The sequence below is a fragment of the Mus caroli genome, chromosome X, assembly GCF_900094665.2.
Source record: "Mus caroli chromosome X, CAROLI_EIJ_v1.1, whole genome shotgun sequence".
NCBI classification, from domain to species: domain Eukaryota; kingdom Metazoa; phylum Chordata; class Mammalia; order Rodentia; family Muridae; genus Mus; species Mus caroli.
The window spans coordinates 1283795-1309001 of NC_034589.1; the positions used below are offsets into that span (position 1 = coordinate 1283795).

Consider the following 25207-nt stretch of genomic DNA (forward strand, 5'->3'; position numbering starts at 1 on the left):
CTGACACGGGTGCTGTGATTCAAATTTATGTTCTATGCAAGAGCGATGAGTGTTCTTAATCCCTGAGCCTTCTCTCCAGCTTCATCATAGGGAAAATATTACATCAATAAAATAACCCTGGGATGCATATAAACTGCCTTGTAGGTAGGGTCTAGCTGAAAGAAGGAAGGGGTATGAAGGAAGAGTCGGCTGCAGGCCAAAGAAAATTATAGCCTTCCTTTGTTTTCTAGGTTTCATAGAGGTGTGGAAATAACTGTTGCGTATTTAATCACTTTTCTGTGCCTCATCCCGTGATAATTTACATGGCAACTCTAGAGAGCTTCTTCACCTTAGACATTTTATTGTCAACATATCATAAAGAGGTTCCTAAGAAGGATAGCTGGCATTCACGAGAGAACACCATTTGACACTTTTAAAATATTTATTTTGAAACGTGTGTGTGTGTGTGTTGGGAGTTTGAGCATATGAGTGCTGGTGCCCAGGGAGACAAGAGATATTGATCTCCCTGTAGTTGGGAGTCACGAGTGGTTGTGAGATGCCTGCTATGGGTGCTAGGAATAAAATCAGAATCAAATGCAGGTCCTTAGCAAGAGTAGCACATGCTCTTAACTACCAAGCTACCCTTCAAACCCCGGAGGAACATTTTAATCACCCATCCTATTCCTCATTTGAAGCAATTGTAAGCAGTAAGTCTGCCAAAGGTTACTATCATACACCATTAAGAACTCAGAGAGAGGGCTGGAGAGATGGCTCAGCGGGTAAGAGCACCGACTGCTCTTCCAAAGGTCCTGAGTTCAAATCCCACAACCTCATGGTGGCTCGCAACCATCCATAATGAGATCTGATGTCATCTTCTGGTGTGTGTGAAGACAGCTACAGTGTACTTACATATAATAATAAATCTAAAAAAGAAAAAGAACTCAGAGAGAAAAATGCAGCCCCTAGCTCATTCCCATTATCAGGGAATGATTACTAATACACAGAGCATGGAAGAAGGCATAAGAAACGGAGCAGCAAGTGTCTACAAAGCCTCAGAATTATCAGCTGTCCCTCATTTGTCTCCTTATAGTTAAAAACCACCACTGTAGCTGGGGATACAGCTCAGCAATAGAAATTTTGCTAAGAATATGCAAGGTCGTAGATTCCATCCCCAGAATCAGCCAGGGGTGTGTGTGTGTGTGTATGTGTGTGTGTGTGTGTGTGAGAGGGGAACCACTGAATCTATTAAGTGTAATTATTAGTATTCCATAAACATTTTTAAAGAAGTGAGGCTGGTGGTGGTTTTCAGTTGCTTTCAAAATACTTTAGATTTATTTTGTTTTTAACTATTTTGCCTGCATGTATGTATATGCACATGTGTGCCTGGTGCCTGTGGAGGCCAAGAGATCATCAGATGCCCTGAGACTGGGGCTGCAGATGGTTATGAGCCATCATGTGGCTGCTGGGAATTGAACCTGGGCCCGCTGCAAGAGCAACACGTGCTCTAAACCACTGAGTCATCTCTCCAGCCCCCAGGTCTCTTTTAAAACAATTCCCCAAGTCCCACACCGTGCCCTTGTGTTTTTGATGGTGAAAAATCAACACTCGAAATGTTCAAGGTCTTCAGAAACAGACTTGAATCAAGTTGGATAAGGCTGTGCTTTATTTCATGCATAATTACAAATCTGTGCTAAGTGAAAATGTATAAAGCAATGGCAACCTAGGTTTAAGCCACACAGAGAAAGGGCTGGACGATCCCATTAACCCTTCTGCTAATGTCCATTCCATTGCCTTCAACTAGATTGTTTCCATTTCTTAACACTTTGCATAGCACTTACTTGTCAAAGTGCTTTCCATTCATTGTCTCAGTTTATCCTCACAACAACCCTGTGAGGTAGGTAGGGCAATTTACACTATCCCCATTTTGCAGATGGGAACACTGAGGCACAGAGCGGTTAAGATCTTGAGGCTAGTTAGTAGAAGCATAGGGAATACAAACCAGGTCACCTAACTCCCCAATCTTTTTTTTTTTTTTTTCCTTTTTACACTATGTCACTATACATGACCAGGGAGCAGAGCAGAGTGAGCAGTAAGCCACAGTTTTGGATCAGGCTATGTCTATGAGCAGGTGAGGATAAAGGTACAAAAGCGTGGCTGAAAGATTGGCAACCCTCTAATAAAGAACTGGTCTGAAGAGCTCAGCACCAAGCTTCCGGTGGAAACTCGGGACTGTATTAGCTTTGGTTGAAGCTCATTTCCGGATGCCAAGCAGCTACAGATATCTACACATAAGCTTCAGCGGAACTGTGACCAAGTCTTAGGAATTCAAATTCCAGTCAGACAGATGTGTCTTTGGCTACTGCGACTGAAGCCAGCCCTCCAAATGAGCTTCCTACAGAGAACTTCACATGGTGTCCATGGGCTGGCCCCTGGCCCCTCTGATCCTCCTGGCTTCAATGGCTCACCCAATAGCTGGTATATTTCCCATGGCCAGAAATGAATGGGCAGAGGTATAAACAGGAGGCTGGCCTTGGTCAAATCAATAAGAGTCATCATCATGACATCAGAGTCACCCTCTGGTGACATGACCAAGATGCTGTCAGGCCCAATTCCTTTCTGGCCTGTACCTGGATAGCAGCATAGCTTCAAAAGACAACGTTAGAGAATACAATATTAAACATATAGTTTTATCTTGAATGGAATACAATTTAATCATCACACAGTCCCAAAGGACCAAATATATAGCTTAAAAAAAAGTGAATACTTATATATAAAAAGGCAGGACAATGGAGAAGAAAGAAAAGTGAAAGGGAAGAAAGAGGACGAGGGACAAGGACCAGATATTTTGAGGTACCCTCTACTTGATGGCAAGGCTGAACACTACCACTTTGATTAAAAACAAAAACAAAAACAAAAAAACACAGGTTCTGTTTTCTTCTCCATTTCACTAAATGGCATTTTTTTTCTCATTAGATCCTAAACTACTTCTTAACCCAGCACATCTGAACTAATGTATAATACAGCTAAAGCCCTCGGCACTCCCAGTAAGGATTTCTGGCTTTGGCCCTTAGTGTGGACTGAGCAAACTGCCAATGGCCTCTCACCAGCTGGGGAGGTTCCATTCTCTGTCCTTGGGGGGGGGGGTCATCGCATCTCTACCCACCACAGTCATATTGAAACAACATGGTCAGAACAATGGGAAGAGAGCTGAAGGTAGGATATGCATGGTAGGAGGAGCAAAGGAAGAGGCAGAGGCAGACTGCCCTTTTGCCTATCTGTACCATCACACAGGTTCTCCTCAAAAAGCCAAACATTAGTCAGGGCATCATTTGACAAGTGTGCACATGCAGGCCAAAGACCCTTTGGTAGCAACTTAGAGGTAGGAAGTTTTAACTGTAAGGTTGGGCTGGACAGGGTAACCGGATAGGCCCCATGGGGTGGAGGAGAAAGAGGCAAATGAAAAAAAGGAAGGAAGAAGGAAGGAAGGTCCATATATCACATCCTTCTTGGAGGATTTGGCAAAATCCTACCGACACCATGGGAAAATCTCCTTTTCTTCCCTTTATCTCTTTACAACATTGCCCAGATGCAGTTACTTAGGAAGGAGAATGTGGCCAGCATATGGATGGGGAGTAGCTTGAAACTGTGAATCACATTTTTCCAAGAGCTTCTCTCCTTGGAACAAATGGCTGATCGGGAAGCAAAGGCCAGCAACGGTCCAGCTCTGCTGTGCCCACTCATCTCCAACCCTGCCCCAGCTCCTGAGCTGCAATGGGAGAAAGCAGCTTATTTTCAATATAGAATAAGGACACAGTAGGGAAGAGCTTAAAACAAAAATGGTCAAATGTTTATCATCTAGACATTCAGATGATGTGTTCCTCCTCAAGGTTTGACTGTCTCCATAAAGCTAGACTGCTGTTAAGCCAAATAGTGCTTTGAGGCTTTAGTTCATATGGGAATCCTGGACATGACTGGCTTCCTTCTCCCTTTGGGGCATGTGATTAAGCCCTCTGCCTACCTTATGCTAATATGTATGGACGGGGGGGGGGGGGGGGGGGGGGGGACGGGATGGCTTTCTTCATACCATCAGGCACCACCCAGACAACCCCAGAGGAGGTTGCAAACATTAAGGTTTTAGAACAGTAATGTTGAGCCCACGCATTCAGAGGCTAATCCCTTTAGAAAGGCCCCTGCTCTTCCTGCAAAGACTTTCAATTTAGACATTAGTGCCAAAACAATTGGCCTGCTTTGCAGTTAAACCAGCAAATTAATTGTTTGCTCTGCCAGCTGGCCAATTCAAAGTATCATCAATTTTAGCTAATCCACCAGAGGCTCTCTATTCTGTGGACTACATCAGCTCTCCTCTGCAGCTGGGCTAAGCCAGGACACTGGAACCAGAGAGAGCGGGGAGGGTGTTTCAATTTGGCTGTTTCTAACCAAATATCAAAGTAGAAATGATCTCTAATAGCGATTATTTCACATCACCAGTCCTCTGTTTGTTAATCTCCAATTGAGCTCACTATGCAATCTCTCTCAGCTTCATTAAGCTCTTTCCATTGAAGGTGTAAAGATATAAAATTTAGCAGTTAAGACTATTAAAAGATCCATAAATCTAGCCCTCACAGCTAGACTTCCTCCAGATATAGTGCTTAGGAAAATTCACACTCTTGAGGCATTTATTGGCATTCTTCTGTAAACACTTTCCTTACATCAGGCTATTTCCTTTTCCAGTACCAAAATAAACTTGTCTCAATTCACTTGAAAAGCTTCAATTATCCAGTATTTTACCCTTGAGGTATGTAGTCACTTGAGGCTACTGACGGACTTACCTCTATTGGCTTTGCGTTTTGTTGTTTTGTTTTGTTTTTAGGAATATCTAATTGATGGAATGGAATGGCAATGACAGGAAAGAGCCCCCTTTACCTCAAGACAAGAGCCACTGTGTGTCCAGGTGCTAGGCTAGCAATCTTGGAGAGTACTCCTGTCGGAACGCGTTAACCTTTGAGCTAAACCATAAGATCAGACAGACAATGGACACCATACACTACAGCTATTTCTAGCATACAAGCTGCAAGGATTCCTGAGAAACTAAGATTAATGAATGATATTTCTAAGGAGTGAGGTATCAAAGGGATGTTGTCAAATTATTTGGAGGGCCTACTGGTGCTTAGCATCTAGAAAGTATCTGTTCGCACAGTGTTATCTGATTTCTTAGATTTATTCTCTGGAGTAGCACCTTAACACTGGCTCGTCTAGGTACAACAAAAAGAAAGAACTAGAAGAGATACAAAGGCAAACAAGATACTCTCCATGCCACCACCGCTGCTCTCTGAGATAGGACCAAACCTTCCCTTGCCATCAAATAGCAGACACAGTAATGTTTCCTGCAAACCTTCGTGAGGCAGGATCACTAAAGAAAGGTACTGACTGAACCTGCAATCCACAGACAAGAACTTTGATCTCCACATAATACACTAGGTGCTCATGCAGTGGCATGGAAAGAACAAGACAGAAAGTCACGGAGCTGTGATGATGATACCATGTACCTCTGAAGCATCGTTTTCATTAAAATGCCAGAAGAATATACTTAAAAGGAGAAACTCTCGTGGCTACCTTGATATAGTAAAGATAAAAACCAAAATATGTCTTGGATAATAAAGGACTTTCTGGTTTGAGAACAATAAAAAACTGGGGGTTAAGAAAAAAAGTTCTTGACTTGGGGACCAACAACTTTTAAAATGAGGTACACTGAGTTGCTGGGGAGGAGTGGGTTATTCACAGGGATGTGCCAGGGGCTGCTGATCCTGTACTAGAAGGATAGCGGGAGAGATTAGGAATAGGCTTGTAAGATAAACAAGGCTGAACTCTCACCCAACAACATAGTCTCACTGCCATGGGCATCTGAGAGGGAAACGGAGGCATGGCAGTAGCAATGGGGCCACATGGCAAACAAAAAGGCTGTGTGGGTGTCACCTCTAGTCCAAGTGCTGTGAGACTGCTGAGCCTTGGCTTACAATTTAACTAACCCTAGTAGGTATTTTTGTTGTTAATAGGAATGATTAACTAAGCTGACTGCTCCATCCTAAAGAGGAGTCTGTGCTGAGAAGAGAGGCAAACAGAATGGAGGGAGAGTAATTGCACATGGATAAAATGATAGAAAATGAAAGGGTGGTTGGAATGCTGGTGGTGGCTTGTGAATTCCACCAGGTGTTTCTATAATGTGATTTTTCTAAACTGCCACAGATGTGGTAGGAAATTGAGACAGGCACCTTTTTTTAACTGGGTACAAGCACCTTTGGTGTCATCAGGCCTCATCCCTACACCTAGGTTTAAGGATGGCTCTGCATTCTAGTTAGGTTTCTAAGGATGGCACCTCAAGGTAATTGCAGTTGCCTATCCCGTTCCAGTTCCTTCTATACACGTGGAAGTATCTCAAGCCTGCTTCATGCTCACAGGAACAATGGCCTGTTGTGCATCCGCCACACTGGGTGGAGCACAGGCGTCCAGTTATTTTAGTACTGGTGGTCTTTTCAAAGAAATGCACCGGGATGCTAATGTAGCTCTGAATCTTCCCCACTTTCCCAGTATTCAGCCTAGACCCAGTTCCAGATACTGTTCTTATTCCAGAAGCCTGAAGCAGGAGCATCCATGGAAGTGGCATCTGGGTATGAGATTGGGTTAGGACTTCACATACCGTGACAATCCTAGCCACCGACTTTTGCTCAGAACTTATCTTCATTTCAAGAAAACTGGAATAAATGGTTCCTAGCTACTAACAGATTTCTAACAAAGTCCTCGTCTACTAGTTAGCATTGCCATTTGGAAAAGTAGCCTTTCTTCGGCCAAGGAGAAAGCTCTGTAACTTAACTTTGTGCACTTCAAAAGACCAAGACAAGCAGGCCCCCAAAGTCAACCCCTCTACTTCACTTGGGGCAGACAGACCAAAGCAGCACTGTCCTCTGCTGAGAAGGTAAACGTAACAAACTAATAATGCTAAATACTGTAACAGGAGTAAGAATCAAGTGAATCTTCACAGTCTCGAAAATGCCATTGCGATTTCCTTCTGGCTTGCCTTTCTGTGGCTTGAAAGGCAAAGCCCCTTAGGTCACACTTCATTTCCCATCAATGACAGTTTAGTCTCCCTCCAACACAGGATTTTTTACCATGAGTTTCCTGCAGACTATTTGTCAGAATAGTTGGAATTTTTCTTGCATAGTTTTCAGTGATTGCATATTGGCTAACGATTATTTTTAAATTAAAAAAAAACTATTTTAAAGAACAAACATAATTAAACCGTAGCCATCTTGTTTACTCTTTCGTGAACCCTTCCTAATGCAGTATCACAGAAGCCTAACTGTATTTTCTCCTAAAGAGATTATTTTCCAGAAATTATGTAGTGCAACCGATTAACTTGTAGGAAACAGACAACACACTAATATGACTTCACCATCCAAATATGGGAAATGTGTTTTGGGTACCCAGTTAATAAAATATATCCATGGTCCACAATGTCCTTGTGTTTTATATCCACAACAAGCCCATGATTCTAGTTGAAGAGAATGGAATCAGGGTCTTGGTTTGCCATCTGTGCTATATGCTTTAACACATCCTTTTTGGTGATGATTCCAAGTAAGCGCCTGAAAGACAAACACATAAAAGAAAACCAAAGTAAAGGTACAATGAAAATTGTGTTCTTAACTAAAGGTGATGCCTGTCCTCCCTTAATCCTTCTCAACTTTGTCTTTGTCAACACTATCTGTATTTGGAGAACAATGAGCTAACAGCGGGATGTTTAGGCCAGACTAATGGATCAGCACACACTGATCCATTAGTCTGTCCCTAAATACACTTCTACATCTAGGTCTCAGGGCCCACATTTTCCTCTGATTTAAATATCACTCTCTAAACCTATGAATGGTACCTACTTACTATGGCCCTGTTCAAATGCTCCCCCCCCCAACCCCAAACATCCCTGGTCCTATGAGCCAGCTGAGACTCTGCCCTGCCCCCAGCAATGGCAGGCTCTGTGCAGGCTCATCTATGGCCTTTATTCTTTTTGCTTTTGCCCTATGACCATTTGTGTGTTCCTGCCTTCTCTGTAACCATGCACAGTCCTTCCTCAAGGACAGAGAAATGTTTATTTACTTTCATGTCTCCCCAGAATCTATGGAGTATCTATCTTCTTACACGAGTTAGGGTTTCAGTAAATGCTGAACATATACCTATTAGAGAACTTCTTCTGACTCAGCTCTGGTAAAGCATTTACTATGCCATCTCTAAAGTTTAGAAGCAGGAGAAGTTCTTACAGAGTTGTTAAGTTAACATAAAGTGTTAAAAACAAGACAACCTATACCCTTTTCCAATAACAATAGCAGGGCTTCTTTGCTAGAAAGCATGTATTCCAGGAAGGAAAGAGCCTTGGGCTTGGAAGTTCAAAGACTTGTGATTCTCCTGTCTCTACTACACAAGTCCTGAGATTACAGGTATGTGGTACCATCCTGGTCAACAATCTCTTGAAACCATGGCTTTGGTTACTCAAGACTAACCATAGTCTGAAACCACAGTACAAAACATAAGCTTTTTTAAGAGGACGAGGAACTCTGCATCCCGAAAACTTGTATGATAGTGCATTGTTATAATTGTCCTACCTTCTCTTTTTTGGTTTTTTTTACTGACTATCTGACTTAAAAATTAAGCTTTCTCATAGCTGTGTAAATATACAGTGAAAACACATTTTATATGAAGGTTAGTACTAGCTACAGTTTCAGGTTTCCAGTGGTGATCTTGGAAGGCATTTCTCAAGGGCTGGAGGGGCCACTGTACATCTCAGACACCATTACAATTTCAGTGATGCCTGTGCACAAGAGCACGGATCCTTTCTTAGTGGAGAATCTGAGTTACTGATAATATGCAACTAATAGTTTGTACCTCTCAAACATATTCTCTCCCCTGAAGGATACAATCACATCTGCCTCCTTCTTGAGGCTTCAAAAGGGCCTAGAAGTCTTTGTTTATTTGGGGCTGGGGAGGCTCTCCCCTTTACCTCTCTATTTAGTTTCTCCCACATTCCAATCTACCTTTACTCAAGGGTGCTCACCCATTGTGTGTAACCAGGCACTGGCGCAGTCCCAGCTTGCGGAAGATATCCACTACGATCTCCATTGGCGTAAGGTCTGTCACAGTGAAGGGGCTGAGATCCAGGATGTTCCGAAGCTTCAGGGTAGGTGGGGTGTATGGAGGCATTGGAGGCGAGTGCTCCGTGAAATAAATGATGGAAGTGCTCACAACCCCGTCCTGTTTCTTCCGAGCATTTTCTGTGGGAAGAGAAGGAAATGAAAAGTAGAAAGCTGAAGTGCTACTTCTCCATTCTGTCCTTTAACTGGACCTCTCTCTTCCTTCTGTGTCCCTGATTTCATGTCCAGCTATCAAGTGCCTTTATCCCTTTCCCAAAATCCTTACCAATTGAAATAATGAGATCTCTTCGAAGAACAAAGCCTACAAGTCTTTGCGATTCTCGGGACACTACCACTGGAAAGCCACTGTACGTGGTTTCACTGATTATGGTCTCGACATCTTCCACAGTCATACTGTCCTGAGTAAGGACAGTCAGCAAGGGATCATTTCTCCGGGGCTTCATCACATCCATTGCCAGAGTCTTATGAGCAAATTCTTCTTTGGCTTCAAGAAAGGGGTATCCATTGAGACGGATGTGGGCATCATAAATGCCCTCTCGCCCAAGAGCATCGGCCACCCACTTGCTTGTCATAGCTGCAGCCATCAGAGGCACAATATATTCCAGGCCACCAGTCAGTTCAAACATTATGACAACAAGAGAAACAGTCATGCGAGTCACCCCACCTACAAAGCAAACAGACAGAGGAAGCAAAGCATGGGAGTCAGTACAATTGCAGGCCTGCTGCAGGTCCCGTACAGAAAACCACTAGAGGCTAGGACAGGACCTCAGCAATAACGACACAGATTCCAGACTGCATTAAAGCAAGGCTCTCCAGTAGACATGACTTCAATTTCTCAAAATAACAAAGGAAAAGCAGCCTTATAGGTTAAAAAAAAAAAAACAACAAAACAATCAAGCAACAACAACAAAAAAAACAAAACCAAAAAAGTACATCATTGCTTTTTTCCCTAATTGCACATGCTCATTATAAAAATTTAGCTGTCAATAAGCAGAATAAAATTTTCAAGTTTTTTTCTAATACAAAAACACGTATTTTTACATATGTGAGCTCATATAACGTTTAGTTCCTTACCATACGTTTTTCTCCTGTTGTATGTTTGGAATAGTCAACATTATTACCAATTTAAAATTATATTAATGAAAAATTAAAAAGGTTGGGACAAGAAGAACGCTCCATTGCAAAAGCTACCTGCTGTCGAGTCTGATAAACTAAGTTTGACCTCCAAGGCACAGGCTTACCCCTTCCCACCATAAAATAAACGTAGGAAAGAAACTTCAACATCACATTGAAAGATGCTAAACACATCAGCAACCTGTGGTGCAGATCTGCAATTCTAGTTTTTCAAGTGGTGGAGGCAAAAAGGCTCACATGTGCGTGCTGGAAGAACTTAATGAGAGCTTAAGAAAAAAACTGAAAAGAAGGCTTAGAATATAGTATACTCATGGTAGAGAGCTTGCTTAGCAAGTAGCGTAGTTTGCTTTAATCCCTAGCAACACACACAAATATATGTTTAACAGAACAGAATCATGTTTAAAGGCTGTATAATGTAATATATGGATGGAGCATAATGTATTATACAAGTTCCCGAATGTTCAAATTGAAGTTGGTACTCACTGCTGGGCACAGGGGCTAGTTTGGTGTACAGACAAGGTCTTACTAATGTAGGTTAGGCAGGCATGGCACTTGAGATCCTCCTGGCTTAGCCTTCCAAGGGCTGACTACAAGCATGTGCCACACCTGCCTAATTTTTGTTCTTACAAATAATACTGCATTACACATTGATACACATTCTTATGCAGCTATCTCTGTCTATATTTCTGATGAATTCTCCTATGTAAGAGATTAAAATTACCTTTGTTAAAATGTTTGAGAAATAGTAAACCAAGAAAAAATGGATAATCATGCCCCCCAAAATCCCACTCTGCAGTCTACTGTGTTTCTTAGTATTCTTCATTTGTATGTCACTGGCAGGGTGACTTCTTTGAAGCAAACACTACTCACCTAAGCAGGCAGCAGCCCCAACCATGGCATAAAGGCCAGGGGTGATACAATCAGCTCCCTGACTACACCAGCTATTGAAGATGCCCCAGTCGTGGTGGTAATAAGCCAGTTGCTCCATTCCGACTCCTAAAAGACGGCCTGCTATAGCACCGACAGCCATGCTGGGGATAAAGAGACCAGAAGGAATCTGCAAAGAGAAAGCACAAGGTGGTTAGGGAAAAATGGTACAGTTCTTAGCATATGGTAGGGTAGAGGATTGACCCTCTGCGAAGCAAACAGGCCAACGACACTTTAACTATGCACTATGCTACCAAGTGGCTGCAAAGACTTGTATGACACTACAGGGACTAGAGGTTCTCTGGGACGTGCAGGCAAGGATGACTTCGAAGCAGCTTACCCTGATTCGGGGTCCATCAGGCAAGAAGCCTGAACTCTCCAGACCAACACAAAATGGAGGCAGAAATTAGGCCTTTCCCAAAGAAAAAGGAAAATAGATGGAATTTCTCATATATGCAGACATTCTCCCCAATTCTGAATTTTTATCAGCAACAATCTACTCTTTCTTGACTATTGTGTTCTATGCTGGATGGTCTACATATAAGATTTGATAGATGTTCTATAATAGCCCCAGGAATTAGACATTTATTATTCCTCAATGACAGACACCAAGGCTTAGAGAGGTTAAGTCATTTACCTGAAGTCAAAAGTTAGTGAATATTAGCACTGGTATTTTCATAAAATCCTTATAATGACACTTATATATAGCATCCTAACCCATCACCCACACCAAAAAGATGGCACAGAAAAAGTTTCCATTGACCCTCTAACAACACAACAGAAAATTAAACAAAATTTTAAGCTGCATGCTTAATCCAAACACATTCATCGCCTTCCTGTTTTGTTCCTTGGCTTCTAGGAATTATTGCGATTAAGAAAGGAAGTGATGTAAACACAATCAGGACGGCTCATGGCTCTCAGTGTGTATGTGGTATTTGAATGCAACCGAATGTGGTTATGTCTGAGGAGCTATGGATTCCCTTTCAATAAAACAGCGAAACAATGTTGAAAGTAGCCCAAGAAGCACCCAGAAAGTTTTCGGTTTTTTTCCTAGCCCTGGCTCAAATATCTTTCTATGGAGAAGATAGGGGGTGGTTTGGTAGGGGGAAACAAAGGATGAAGAAAAACCTAGCATGGACTTTTAACTGATTTTCTATTTTCAGTTCCTCCAAAACATGGATAACAAGTATTAAAGGTGAAGATCTTCTTTGAAGTAAGACATAATGATTGTACATATTTCTTAAGTACTGTAGAATTGGATACATGTATACAACATGCAATGATTGAATCGGAATAATTACTGTATCTATCATGTAAATATTATATCTTTGTCCAAGGAACATTCAAAATCCTCTCTCCATTTCTGAAATATGCAATCAATTATAGGTATTGTCACTTTACTTTGCAATAGAGCACTAGACCTGCTCCAGGGATGACTACCTGTAGCTTCTCCATGTAAGAATGTGCTTTGATTGGCATCCACACTGCCTGTGATATGTGAGGGGGCGTATGTTTGTGTGGAGGTCAGAAGACAACTTTCAGAAGTTAGTTCTTGCCTTTTACCATGTGGGCTTTGGGAAATGAACTCAAATCTCCAGGCTTGGTAGCTAGAACTATTGCTGCAGAGCCATTTCACTGGTCAGTGTTGTAGGATTTTGATAGCTTAAATACTTTAATATTAACATGTGAAGTGGATTCTACTGGTTAACAAGTAAGCACTGATAGTAACTGTAAAAAATTCACTTAGCCATGTTGGGTTGAACTTTATGAAGTTGCTAAAAACTAAAATCTGGTGAAGATGGTAGAACATTGGCAACCTCATGGAGTTCAGGCTAACAGTATGTTAGTCAGACATTGTATTTTGATAGAAGATGTTCTAAATGAATACCCCACTACCCTTTTTATGGGAAAAATGTTTTTACATAGAAAAGGAAAAAATATATTCCCCTTAAAAATTCATCAGTGAGGTTTGCATTTGACCTAAATAAAGGTTATCAATGAGCTGAGACAATGTTATCACTGTCCACCAAGTCATGAGGACATTTGGAGATAAAGGGGCTTCTGGGGAAATCTGACACCACATGAACTATCAGGATTGTAGGTTGCTTTGGCTTTGCCCTCCAAAGCCCACATCCAAACAGAACATTCACACAGAATTCGCCCAGAGAATTTCTCACCTTCATGCCAAAGGTGAATATAGTAATGACTATTTTCAGTATGAGTGTCAGAGCTAGCTGCCACATGGCACTGTAGACGCCCACGCCAGCAGGTCTGTCAGGCAGCTCACCGCCTTTGCTTGTGTTGAAGTGGTTCTCATAATCACAGAGCTTGGAGGAGTCCAGGAGGCCGCAGTCATTGAACAGCTCAGAAATGAGCTCACTTGTGCTCATCCGGGTATATTCATTGGGGAAAGCCAAGATGGCAGTGATGGCTGTCACAATGAGTACCTCGACGACAGGATACTTGCCCAACTGTGTGGTTTTACGCTTCCGACACCAGGCAATGTTTGTGCGGATAAACAGAGCTCCCCAAAGGCCACCGAATATGCCTAATACAATGAATGGCACGAGCTCAAAGAGATGCCACGGGGTGTGGAACTCCACATAAAACAGAACTAAGCGGCTGTTTCCAAATGGATTGATGGAGCGGAGTGTGAACGCTGCCACCAGAGCAGCGAAGAAAGAACGCCATAGTGTTTTGAGGGGAAAGTAGTAGCTGACCTACAAGACAGAAGGTGAGAAAGCAAACGTGGTCAGTATGCCAAAATGGCTTCAAATGAAATGATGGGGCTGCTGACATTATAGTCAAGATTGAAAACTTTCCAGAAATGTCTGGTTACGTGCCAAAGGACCAAGTTGGGCAGAATACCCAGGGACTGCAACATACATAGATACTGGTCAAGACTTCTAATATAAAGGCATATGCATGCTGTACAGACAAAAGTCATTGTTACCTCTTCCAGGCTGAATAATACTCCACCAATAGGGGCCCCAAAGGCTACAGATACACCAGCAGCCGCTGCTGCTGATAAGACCTACAATCCAAAATATAAGATCAGCAATGGAAAATATGGCTTTTTTACATTCAATCACATTTTTAAAAGCAATGTTCATAGGCACAAAGAACTAAAAAACAAACAAACAAACTCTGCATGGCTAACCAACCACTTCCACATAAGCAAGACTAATTAGATTCAACAGGTTATAGTGAAATGTGCGTGTAAGCAGTAATCAACGGAGAAAGGTACCATCAATTTGGGAAGAAGCGAGTGGAGCAGATAGAAGAGCATGGAGAGAGGAGAGGGGAAGGGTGTACTTATATTTTAATAAAACATCTTAAAAGGAGCAAAAATACAAAATTTATATGATCTATAGCATAAATAGTGATATGTACTTGGAGGGCAAATACTGTATGCTAGATGTTGACAATACACATGGTTCCTGTGTTTAAACAAAAAACAAATGGCCTTCACTGTGTGATCAAGGCATGTGTTTAATTCTAAATTGAGGCCCCGTTGCCAACCTTCCTTGTGTAGTAACTGAACTTCAGTCTGGTGAGCAAGATAAAGTACTTTGCTGTGCTGTTTCACTAGCACACTGTTTGGTTTATTTTATTTTCTGAAATTGTAATTATATCATTTCCCCCTTCCCTTTCCTCTCTTCAAAAACTCCCATGTAGTCCTTCTTGCTCTCCTTCAAATTTACGGCCTTTTTCTTTTTAAAAACTAATTTTCATTACATGCACATATGTCTATGTATACACACCGACATTTCTAAGTTGAACCTGCTCGGTCTGTATAATGCCATTGTATTATGTTTTCAGAGCTGATTGCTCAGTACTGAATAAGCTATTGCCGTGCTCAGCCTTGAGAAAGACCACTTCTCCCACTTCTCAGCAGTCCTGACTTGTATGCAGGTCCTGTGGGCTTTCTCCTGAGGCCAGTTTAGGAAACATTTTAATGAGATATTATAGAAGGCTCTAGTGACATAAAAGCAGTTACAGTTTAGAATTGCCTACCCCTGTAGCCTATCCTAGTCTCCGTGGCCTATAGAGACATAAATAGAGACAACTAGATTTTTAAGGGCAGAGAGGACAGATTGCAAGGAAAGTGAAAGGAATAGAGCATCAGCAGGAAAGAGAGACAAAAGGGGGTGGGTGGGACAACAAGTGGTGTTTAGAGAGGATTGCCCTGTGTGTGGAGGCATGGGCATGGGGAATGTACAGGACTCACACTAGTGATGGAACAGACTAGAAGGAATAGGAACAAGTCATTTCCTTCAATACTAGTAGCTGTGGAGAGAGATGATTTCAAAGCATAAAATTGAGCAAAATTAAGAATTTCAAAGAATAAAATATTTCTTGACAAAATAAATGGTTTTTTGGCTTTCTAGTCCGGGTTTCTCCAGGACTGGCAGACCATCTAGGGAAATTAAGGAGTGCAAGGAGGGAGAGCTCTGGTGCTAACCTGCAAAACAGTGAGAGCTTTGAAAAGTTGCAGCTCAAAAGACTGTCATTTGAGAAGGATAGGGAAGCCAAAAGTCAACTTGTAAAAGGAGATTTTCCTGGATATGTTTAGGATGAAATTGGAGCGGGACGGGGAGGAACAGGACTCTTGAGTTTTATATTACTGAATGGAATCTCTGCACCCCCTTCCAACTCAGATCTGCTTTATTTCCACCGGTCTGCTCACTGTGATAAGGCCGCTGCTTATGAACCACAAGATAAGATAACTTGCACGAGGCCCTGGGTTTAGACCCCAGCAACACAAGGGGAAAAAAATTCAGGATATATCTGTGTTATGGAAAATAGAGTGAAGATCCAGATGTTCAGAAGAGTCCGTGTCTGGCAAATTTCAGAAAAACAGTTCAGCTTTTATAAGGAATCTAGTTTCAAGCTCAACTCGATCCCTGTAAGGTAGCAACAACCAACACCATTCCTGGCCCTTAGAATGGTATTCTTTTCATGATTTTACTTGTTTAATAGCTTGTTTAATTTCACATAGCTTCTCTGTCCCTCTACCATATGACAGTCTACGTACACACCCTCTACCACTCCTGCTTGCTTTCCTCTCGTTTGACTATTCCAGGAACTTTCCCTATTTAATGGTCCAGCGTTTCAGTTTCCAGAGCCTGTGGTTAATCTTTTCGTGGTTTTTTTTTTCCCCTTCAAGAGAAATTGCTGGGTTCCAGTTTTACAAGAGCTCTTTTTTTAATAATAAAAATAATCTTGGCCTCAACTTATTCCATCTGTGATTTTTTTGGACCCTTCGAGGGAAAGCAAGCCAGAAGCACTGCTTCCTTGGGTCCTTAATTAATTATCGCACAATAAAGGTAACCAAGGACTTGGGACAATTTTTTTTAGAACATTCTTCCTCCTCAAAATAGTACACATTAACACCTGGCTGATTTGAGCACAGGCACAGAGATACTACTGTGGACACAGTTCATCTGAGCTGAAGCAAGCAGCAGGCAGAGAGAGAGAGAGAGAGAGAGAGAGGTCTAACACAGGAAGGAACTAAATCAAGTGTGGCATTTAGGAGCAAGAAAACTCTCGTTCGAAATGTGCTGTTTCTATTCACTCTTCTATCCACAGCAAGTTCCTCAAAAAAAGAAGTTTTTAAAAAGAAGTAACCACATATAAATACAATAAACAGCTCAAGTCCCCACTTCTCCTTTCCTTCTGTCCTCTTTCCCCATGCACCATAAGTCCATGCTTGTCACAGTTTAGAATAAACTCATTTCCAGATATTAGGGGGTTTTGCGAATGCTCATCTTCATGCACACTGGTAGGTACATGTGAGTGCAGGCACATGTATGCGCATGGGGAAGTCAACCTGCATCAGGCACCGTCCACTTGGTTTTTTGAGAAAATGTGTCTCAGCGGCCTGATACCTGCCAAGCAGACAAAACTGGCTGGCCAGTGAGCCCCAGAGTTTTGCTTGTCTCTACCCCCCTATTGCTGGGATTGGAAGTATGTACCACTTTAAAAAATGGGCTCTAAGGGACTGGAGAGATGGCTCAGAGGTTGAGAGCACTGACTATTCTTCCAGAGATGCTGAGTTCAATTCCCAGCAACCACATGGTGGCTCACAACCATCTGTAATAGGATCCTATGCCCTCATCTAGTATGTCTGAGGACAGTGACAGTGTACTCATATAAATAAATTTTTTTTAAAAAAATCATTTTTTAAACCTGGCAAACATGGGAGACTAGAACCCATTTTTTTTAAAAAAAGAGTTTTTTATTGACCCATATCACCCCAGCCCTAGATATGTTCTTCATAAGTACACAGGAATACATTTTTAAAAAATTATTCAAAATATGCCACAAATTAGCTTTAGTTTCTGCTATCTGTTGTCAGCAGTCCATGTCAATATACTGAGGGCCATCTCATTATTTTTAAATAGTTGCATAGTTTCCTATGATATGAGCAGAATACAGTTTTTTTGTTTTGTTTTGTTTGTTTTTCAAGACAGCGTTTCTCTGTATAGCCCTGGCTGTCCTGGAACTCACTCTGTAGACCAGGCTGGCCTCGAACTCAGAAATCTGCCCCCCAAGTGCTGGGATTAAAGGCATGTGCCACCACGCCCGGCCCAAAAAACAGTTTTTAATCAAGCCCCTATTTAATGACCTTTGGCTAATTTCAGACTTTTACAATATTAATAGCTTGTACTGAGTATCCCTAGACACCTGTGGATCTACACATACTAAGATGGCTAGAAGATGGACTCCTAGAACTGAACCTGCAGAACTAAAAGCTATTTGAATTTACCCTCATGAAATCCCCAAATTTTTATCTCTGAGAGCACAGTACTTCTGCTCCTGAGTGGGTTAGTGAGCACAGGGTGGAGGGTGGTGGTGGGTGGCTACTAAAGTCACATGTCCTTACCTCTCTACGCTTGGCTTCATTCTTCCGGTATTTGTTGAAGCAGTGGCACAGGATGTTCCCACAGCAGCAAGCCACGTGCACCAGGGGGCCCTCCTTGCCCAGGCTCAAGCCAGATGACACCGCCAACACCAAAGTGATAGTTTTGATGACAAGGGTCCACTTACCCAGATAGCCTCTAATAATGAAACCACTCAGGATGGTTTTGATCTGCAGGCCAAACACAGAGAGATTGGAAACAGACTACGTAAATAAACAGGGCTAAACAGTTCAAATCTACACTCCGCACAAGAACGCTATCACTCCTCAGCAAGTGACATATAAGTAAGTACGTGTCCCAAGAGGGATCTCACTATGGGATCCCGGGATCTGGGGGGTGGGGTGGAGGAGTAAAGCACTGTGTGGCAGCTGGGAAGAGTCTATTGTAAGGCAGAGAGTGTATAGATGAAGAAGCAGGAGCAGCTGAGGAGAACAGGTACTTCCTCTGGTTATAAAATGTTCTAAGGATAAGGTCAAAGTTCAAGAAACAGCCTGAGGAGTAGATATAGCCTGGAGTATTTGCCAAAGAACTATGACTTAGTCAGAGAGCAGATAGGAACTAAAATTGTAGTTGCTCCAATGAAACAATCTGAGGCCCAAATAGGTAGGGAGGGGGATTTGGACCCCCTTCTTTCCTCTTCTAGACTTAAAGGGAAATTTACTATAAACACCCCCAGGCTCTGACCCTGATTAGCAGCAACCAAGCTATAGTATATGCAAGAATACACATATTTTGGCAAAAAAAAAAAAAAAAAAAAAAGGTTCCTACTGTACTCACCTCAGGGATTCCAGAACCACAGGCGTAAGGTGCAAATGCCTTGACAAGAGATACAGCCAGGAAAGCAAACAGAAGAGCCCAGAGGACGTACATGAAGTAATTGACTATGTAGGCAAAGGCTCCCTGGAACAACACAAAAAGATGGCAGTTTAGTGTAGATAGCTGGGTGAGCAGCTCTTCTCCGTGACTTTTTACCAGGAGAGCGGGCCAGGAAGAAAAAGAACAATAGTAAATTGCTTAAGGTCTCTCGGTACTGAAAATCACATGCCTTTCTGCAATCAAAGGAAATTCTTAGAGGATTGAAACCTGGAACCCTTCAAACATGATTTACTTTTGACTTCGAGATAATATCTCTCTATGTAGCTCTGATTGGCATACAGCAGTGGCTCTCAACCTTCTTAATGCCCCTACCCTTTAATACAGTTCCTTATGTTGTGGTAACCACCCCCCCAACCACTAAATTATTCTATTGCTACTTCATAACAATAATTTTGCTACTCTTATGAATCATAATGTAAATACGATTTCAACATTTCATGTTTCAACATTCCATACCCTTCCCTATCTGATATGTAGATGGTCTTTAAGCAACCCCTGTGGAAAGGTCACTCAACCCCTAAAGGGGTCGTGACCCATAGATTGAGAACCACTGGCCTAGAACTTGCTATGTAAACCAGGCTGGCCTCAAGGCCACAGAGATCCAACTGCTTCTAGCCAAAGGCAAAGGCCAGGGGGCCGAATTCTTGGCAAGGGAAGGCTCAATTAGTTTATGATGCAGGGTCTTGACATCCAGCCTTGTCTGGCCTCGAACATGTAGCAAGCCTCATGTCTCTGCTCCCAAGAACTGAGACTACACACGGAAACCATAACTGGCCCCAATTTACTTTTTATGAGTGTTTTTTTTTTGTCAGTTTTGCAGTCAAATACCTGTGATTCCATGTCAAATTTAACAAGAATTACGATAGCTTCCCTAGTTTCTGGAATGAGTGAACATTCCTTTACCCTTCCCTATCTTGGTGCTAAATTCTCACAGATTATACTAAAATTTCTAAACATTGGTTTGTTCCTTAATAACCGTTTACTCAGCATGTTAGTGTAAGTAGCAGGGTATTTGGTGGGGAGTGTTGTTTCATTTTGTTTCAGTTTTGAATTCTTAAGATTTAACCCCAAGTCTCATACATGCTAAAACACAAGTTCTACCACTGAGCTATACTCCTTCTAGCCTCCATGTTTGTTTATTTATCTGAGTTGTTGCCTTGAGACTAGTCTCAAGTAACCTGTGTTAGTCATTCTGGAGCAGAGGGAACCTCTTGAACTTGTTTAGCATCCTGCCTCCACTTCCCAAGTGCTCCAATTGTACCTATGAGCTACTATGTCCAGCTCTAGGGCGTGTGTACACACATATGTGTATCACACTCATGCAAGTGCCAGTGGAGGCCAGAATGTGGCATTAGGTCACCTGGAATTACAGGCAGCTTTAAGCTGCTGGATGTGGGTGACAATCAAACTTTGGTCCTCTAGCAGAGCAGCAAACACTCTTCACATTGAACCATCTCTTGATCCCACAGCCTTAATATTTTAATACATATATGCATAATGAAATGATTACTACAGTCACCCTCCATAATTATGCTTCTTTGAATGAATAGTACATTTTTAGTGTTTAGTATTCATTGTTTTGTTTTGTTCTGTTTTGTTTTTCCAGACAAGTTTTCCCTGTATAGCTCTGCCTGGCTGTCCTGGAACCAGCTGTAGATCCGGTTGGCCTTGAACTTACTGCCTGCCTCTGCCTCCTGAGTTCTCAACTAGAGTTCTCATTCCACCTAATTGCCAATTTATACCTTTGGCTGCCTTCTCACCATTTCCCACCCTTCCCTGCCCCTGTAACCACCATTATAGACTGTTGAGCTTCTAACAACTATTCCACATGTAATGATTACATCTTAGAGCGATTGCTACCACAGACACAGCAAGAAGTTTGTGAGTAGAAACTAACTAACCTGATAATTCCATGATGCTCCAAAAAATAAAAAGGGAATACTTATTTTCATAAGGACAGAATATGCTTTTGATACATATGTATAATGTGTATGTATGTATGTATGATAATGAAGTAGGACACCTTGAAACTTTAGTTTTGAGCACTAAGAATGATTCATTAACATTAAAGGGCTGGCAATGGGTGATGCTTTATCAAAAAGGAAAATGAACACCAGGGGTTATACTTCAGATGACGAGGTGGCTTTGCAAAACATCAAGCACTGTGAGAACTTAATGGCCTAGACAAGGAGAATCGGGACTCTGCAAGTTGTGAATTTGACACAACTTTTCCATGATCTTAGGTCCTCGGAGCACAATTCTTTCTTTGTCCTTTAAGAGTAGCTGGTGAGCCAGTGGGCTCTCGAGGTGGGAAACAAAGAGGGAAGGCAGTGGAAAGGAAAGCAGCAGAAGCTGCCAGAGGCAGGAACCAGGAGGCCAACCTCTTGGCAACAGAGGACTTCCAGTGTCACAAACTATTTCCCCCTCGGCAATGATTTCATTCACAAAAAGAGCCAAAGAAATCTGTAGTTTGAGCAAATCTTAAGCACTGCTTTACAAGGAACTCCTGGAACGGACCCATAATAAAGGGCTAGTTATTCAGGGACAGCACAAGGGAGCCGGCACACATCATCATAGATAGAATGACAGTTTTCTCGGCCTCCCTCTCTGCCCCCTTCTTTTGATTATCATTTGTACATATAGCTAGAGAAATGAAATGAGCTGGTGATCCTGGTCATGGGTAGAGAGTTCACCTAGCGTATTCAAGACCCCAGGCTCAACCTTCAGCACCACAAAAGCAAAACCACCAACAAAGAGAGGGAAATAATTTCTATGGGGGAGATATATATTATACATATATATTAATTTCCTGTAGTACCGTCATGCAAATATGCAAAGTGTTAACCATCGGAAGAGGCCAGATGAAGTGTTAAACATTTTTGATTATGTAACTGCCTTAAAAATAAGTGACTGGCACGATTGTTCAGTGGCTAAGGAGGCCTACTGTCAAGCCTGAAGACCTGAATTCAAATTCCAGAACAGACGTGATAGGAGAGAAAGTGTCCTCTGACCTCTCTACAAGCCATGGCATACATGTTCCCTCATACACGCACAGCAAGTATAGGAATCTATTTTTAAGTGTTTCCTGGAGCTGAAGAAATGCTTCAGTGGTTGCTGCTCATGCAGAGAGACTGGGTTCGACTCCTACTCCCCTCATGAGACAGCTTTCGATCATCCACAACTCCAAGTTTAGAGGATCCAATGTCTTTTTCTCGTCTCTATGGGTACCAGGCACACATCTGCTGCACATATACACAAGAAGACAAAAGGCCACATTTCCCCTTCCCTTCCTCCCCCCGCCCTAAAGTTGTAAGACTTCTTAAACTTTTTTTGCCCAGACCTTTCTAATATATAGAGATGTCAAGAGTAGAAGGTGGAAGTACTTGGGAATGTAAGTAAAACAGATATCTTGTTTCTTCCTTAAAACAAATCAAAACAAAACAAAAACAAAGTACAGCGAAGAGTATGACAGCTCTAACCGCTAATCCCAATATTTGGAAGGATGAGATAGGACTCTTGGGAGTTCTAGACTAGGCTAGGCAAGAGTGTGAGACTTTGTTTTAAAGAAATAAAAATCCATGGAGCTACCCAGGAAGCTGAGGCAGAAAGATCACAAATTTGAAGCCAGCTAGGTAATTTATCAAGAGCCTATCTCAAAATAATTTTAATTTATTAACTAACTTGTTTGTTGGTTTGTTCATATAGTTATTGTTTTCTTGAGATACAATCTTACTATGTACCCCTAATTGTTCCGAATATTTAGATTAACTGGCCTCGAATTTGCAGTGACCTTCCTGCCACTGACTGACAGGCATAGTCCACTAAACCCAGCTCAAAAAATTGTAACTTTTTTTTCAGGGCCAACAAGACTGACAACACAGGTTCATTCCCCAGGAACTACATGGTAGGAGAGAACTGATTCCCTAAACCTGTTCTCTGACCCACACCCATACATACACACACACACACACACACACACAGACCACACAGACAGACACACACACACATACACACCACACCACACACATATACCCCACATACACCCCCACACACACACACACACCTCACACACCGAATGAATAAATAGATAAATGTAATTTTAAGATTTTAAAATGTTTGTTTGGTTGGTTTGTGGGAATTTTTTTGTTTTGGTCTTTTGGGAAGGTTTGTTTGTTTGTTTGTTGTTTGCTTTTCAGATAAGGTCTCAGGCTGCTCAAGAATGTAGTCAAGAATGACGACTTCCAACTCCTGCTCCTCCGGCTCCTACTTCTCAAGTGTGTGCAACCAACTCTGGCTTTCATGATGGAAATATTTCAAATACAGGAGATATAAATCACTTATAGAGTACTCTTTAACATATACAAGGCCCAGAGTTCAATCTTGAGTATATATATATTCCATTTTAAACCGTTGTTTATGGAGGTAGAAAGACAGCTCAGTGGTTAAGAACATTTGTTTCTACAGAGGACCAGGGTTTGATTCCCAGGACCTACATGACAGATAGCTCATGACCATCTATCTGGAATTCCAGTTCCAGAGGATGCAAAGCATTCTTCTGATCTCTGTGAGCACCTGGCACACATGTGATGCACATACACACATGTGGAACAAACATTCCTACACCTAAAATAAATAAATCTAAACGAATAGTTTAAAAACCATTGCTTACACTTAATTTAAAAAATTATCCCCAACATTCAGGAACAAAGTGAGAATAGTGTTTGGTACATTCATCCATCCGATAATGTAACGAGACTACAGTTTGAGAAACATCCACGTCTTAGTTAGGATTACTACTGCTGTGATGAAACACCATGACCAAAGCAAGTTGGGGAGGAAAGGAGTATTTGGCTTACACCGCTACACTGCCACATCACTGTTCATCGTTCACAGAAGTCAGGACAGGAACTCAAACAGGGTGGGAACCTGGGGGGAGTTGATGCAGAGGCCATGGAGGGGTGCTGCTGACTGGCCTGGCCCTTATGACTTGCTCTGCCTGCTTTCTTATAGAACCCATGACCACCAGCCCAGGGATGGCTCCACCCACAATGAGCTGGGCCCTCCCCCATTAACTAAGAAATGTCCTACAGGCTCGCCTGCAGCTTGATCTTATGGAGGCATTTTCTGAATTGAGGCTCCCTCTTCTCTGATGACTAGACCTTTTGGCAAGTTGACAGAAAACTAGACAGTACTATACACATAAAACCCTGCTCCGCAAGCCAATGAGTATAGTTTTATATGAATGCAAATAAATTCTCTTATGTGTGACTTTATTATTTTTCCTATCCTTTTCAGTTGACTTACTGCACTGTGTGTATGTATGTGTGTGTGTGTGTGTTTGTGTGCACACATGCCACCTCAAATGTTTTGTGAACATGGTGGATGGTAAAATTATTTAAAATTTATTTTTAGTTGATTTATGATTATGTATGCTTTTAAAAGTATAGTATGATGCTTTGATACTTGTTTATATAAGGTATAGAGATAAAATCAGAATATTAGCATTTTTACTTACTTAAATATTTCATATTTCTTTCTTTAAAGCCTTCTAACTCCTTCTATTTCTTTTTAAAACATATAAGAAGGGAATGTGGTTCACTATTAGAGCTCTGATTACCTAGCACGCACATGGCCTTGGGCCCACTGCTCAGCCTTCTATCGATCATTAGTTGCTATGAAGTACAGTTACAGTACCGTTGCTGTTTGAACTGTAGAATTTCTTCCTCCTCTCTGTTTGCTGTTCATTACAGAAATTCTCTCTGCCCCCTTCCTTTCTCAGCTGCTAGTGACCTTTACTCCTTACCTCTATGCAATCAGATGAAAGATAAATTTTAAGAGTACAAGCACATATTCTGGTCTTATATCTACTTCACTAACAGAATGGATGACTAGGGAGGGAGTTCAAGGGGTACCCATTTTCACGCATGAACCTGATAACTAAAAGGTTTTCTTTTTGTTGTTGTTTTGTATGCTTTTTCAATGGGAGAGATCTAACACATAACAAAGTACTGAAAGAAAGGAAAGAAGCTGAAACACAAAATTATTATGTGTTGAAAAATACTTGCTTAGGCAATGTCTTAGTCAGGGTTTCTATTCCTGCACAAACATCATGACCAAGAAACAAGTTGGGGAGGAAAGGGTTTATTCAGCTTACACTTCCATACTGCTGTT

At 41.8% G+C, this 25207-nt stretch overlaps 1 protein-coding gene across 4 annotated transcripts in view; it reads right to left on the minus strand.

The window, feature by feature from the left end:
• Positions 1 to 1601: 1601 nt before the first annotated feature.
• Positions 1602 to 25207, minus strand: part of Clcn5 (chloride voltage-gated channel 5) — a 172276-nt gene continuing 148670 nt past the window's right edge. For 3 of the 4 annotated variants that reach the window (XM_021152880.2, XM_029473284.1, XM_029473283.1), the window contains 8 exons: positions 18938 to 19060; positions 18124 to 18330; positions 14188 to 14268; positions 13412 to 13954; positions 11178 to 11364; positions 9439 to 9837; positions 9077 to 9293; positions 1602 to 7616 (listed from right to left, as the gene is read on the minus strand). In XM_021152880.2, coding sequence (XP_021008539.1) covers positions 7526 to 7616; positions 9077 to 9293; positions 9439 to 9837; positions 11178 to 11364; positions 13412 to 13954; positions 14188 to 14268; positions 18124 to 18330; positions 18938 to 19060 — 1848 coding nt within the window. In that variant the 3' untranslated portion in view covers positions 1602 to 7525. The remainder of the gene's footprint in view (positions 7617 to 9076; positions 9294 to 9438; positions 9838 to 11177; positions 11365 to 13411; positions 13955 to 14187; positions 14269 to 18123; positions 18331 to 18937; positions 19061 to 25207) is intronic. The other variant, XM_021152881.2, reaches the window with a different exon arrangement.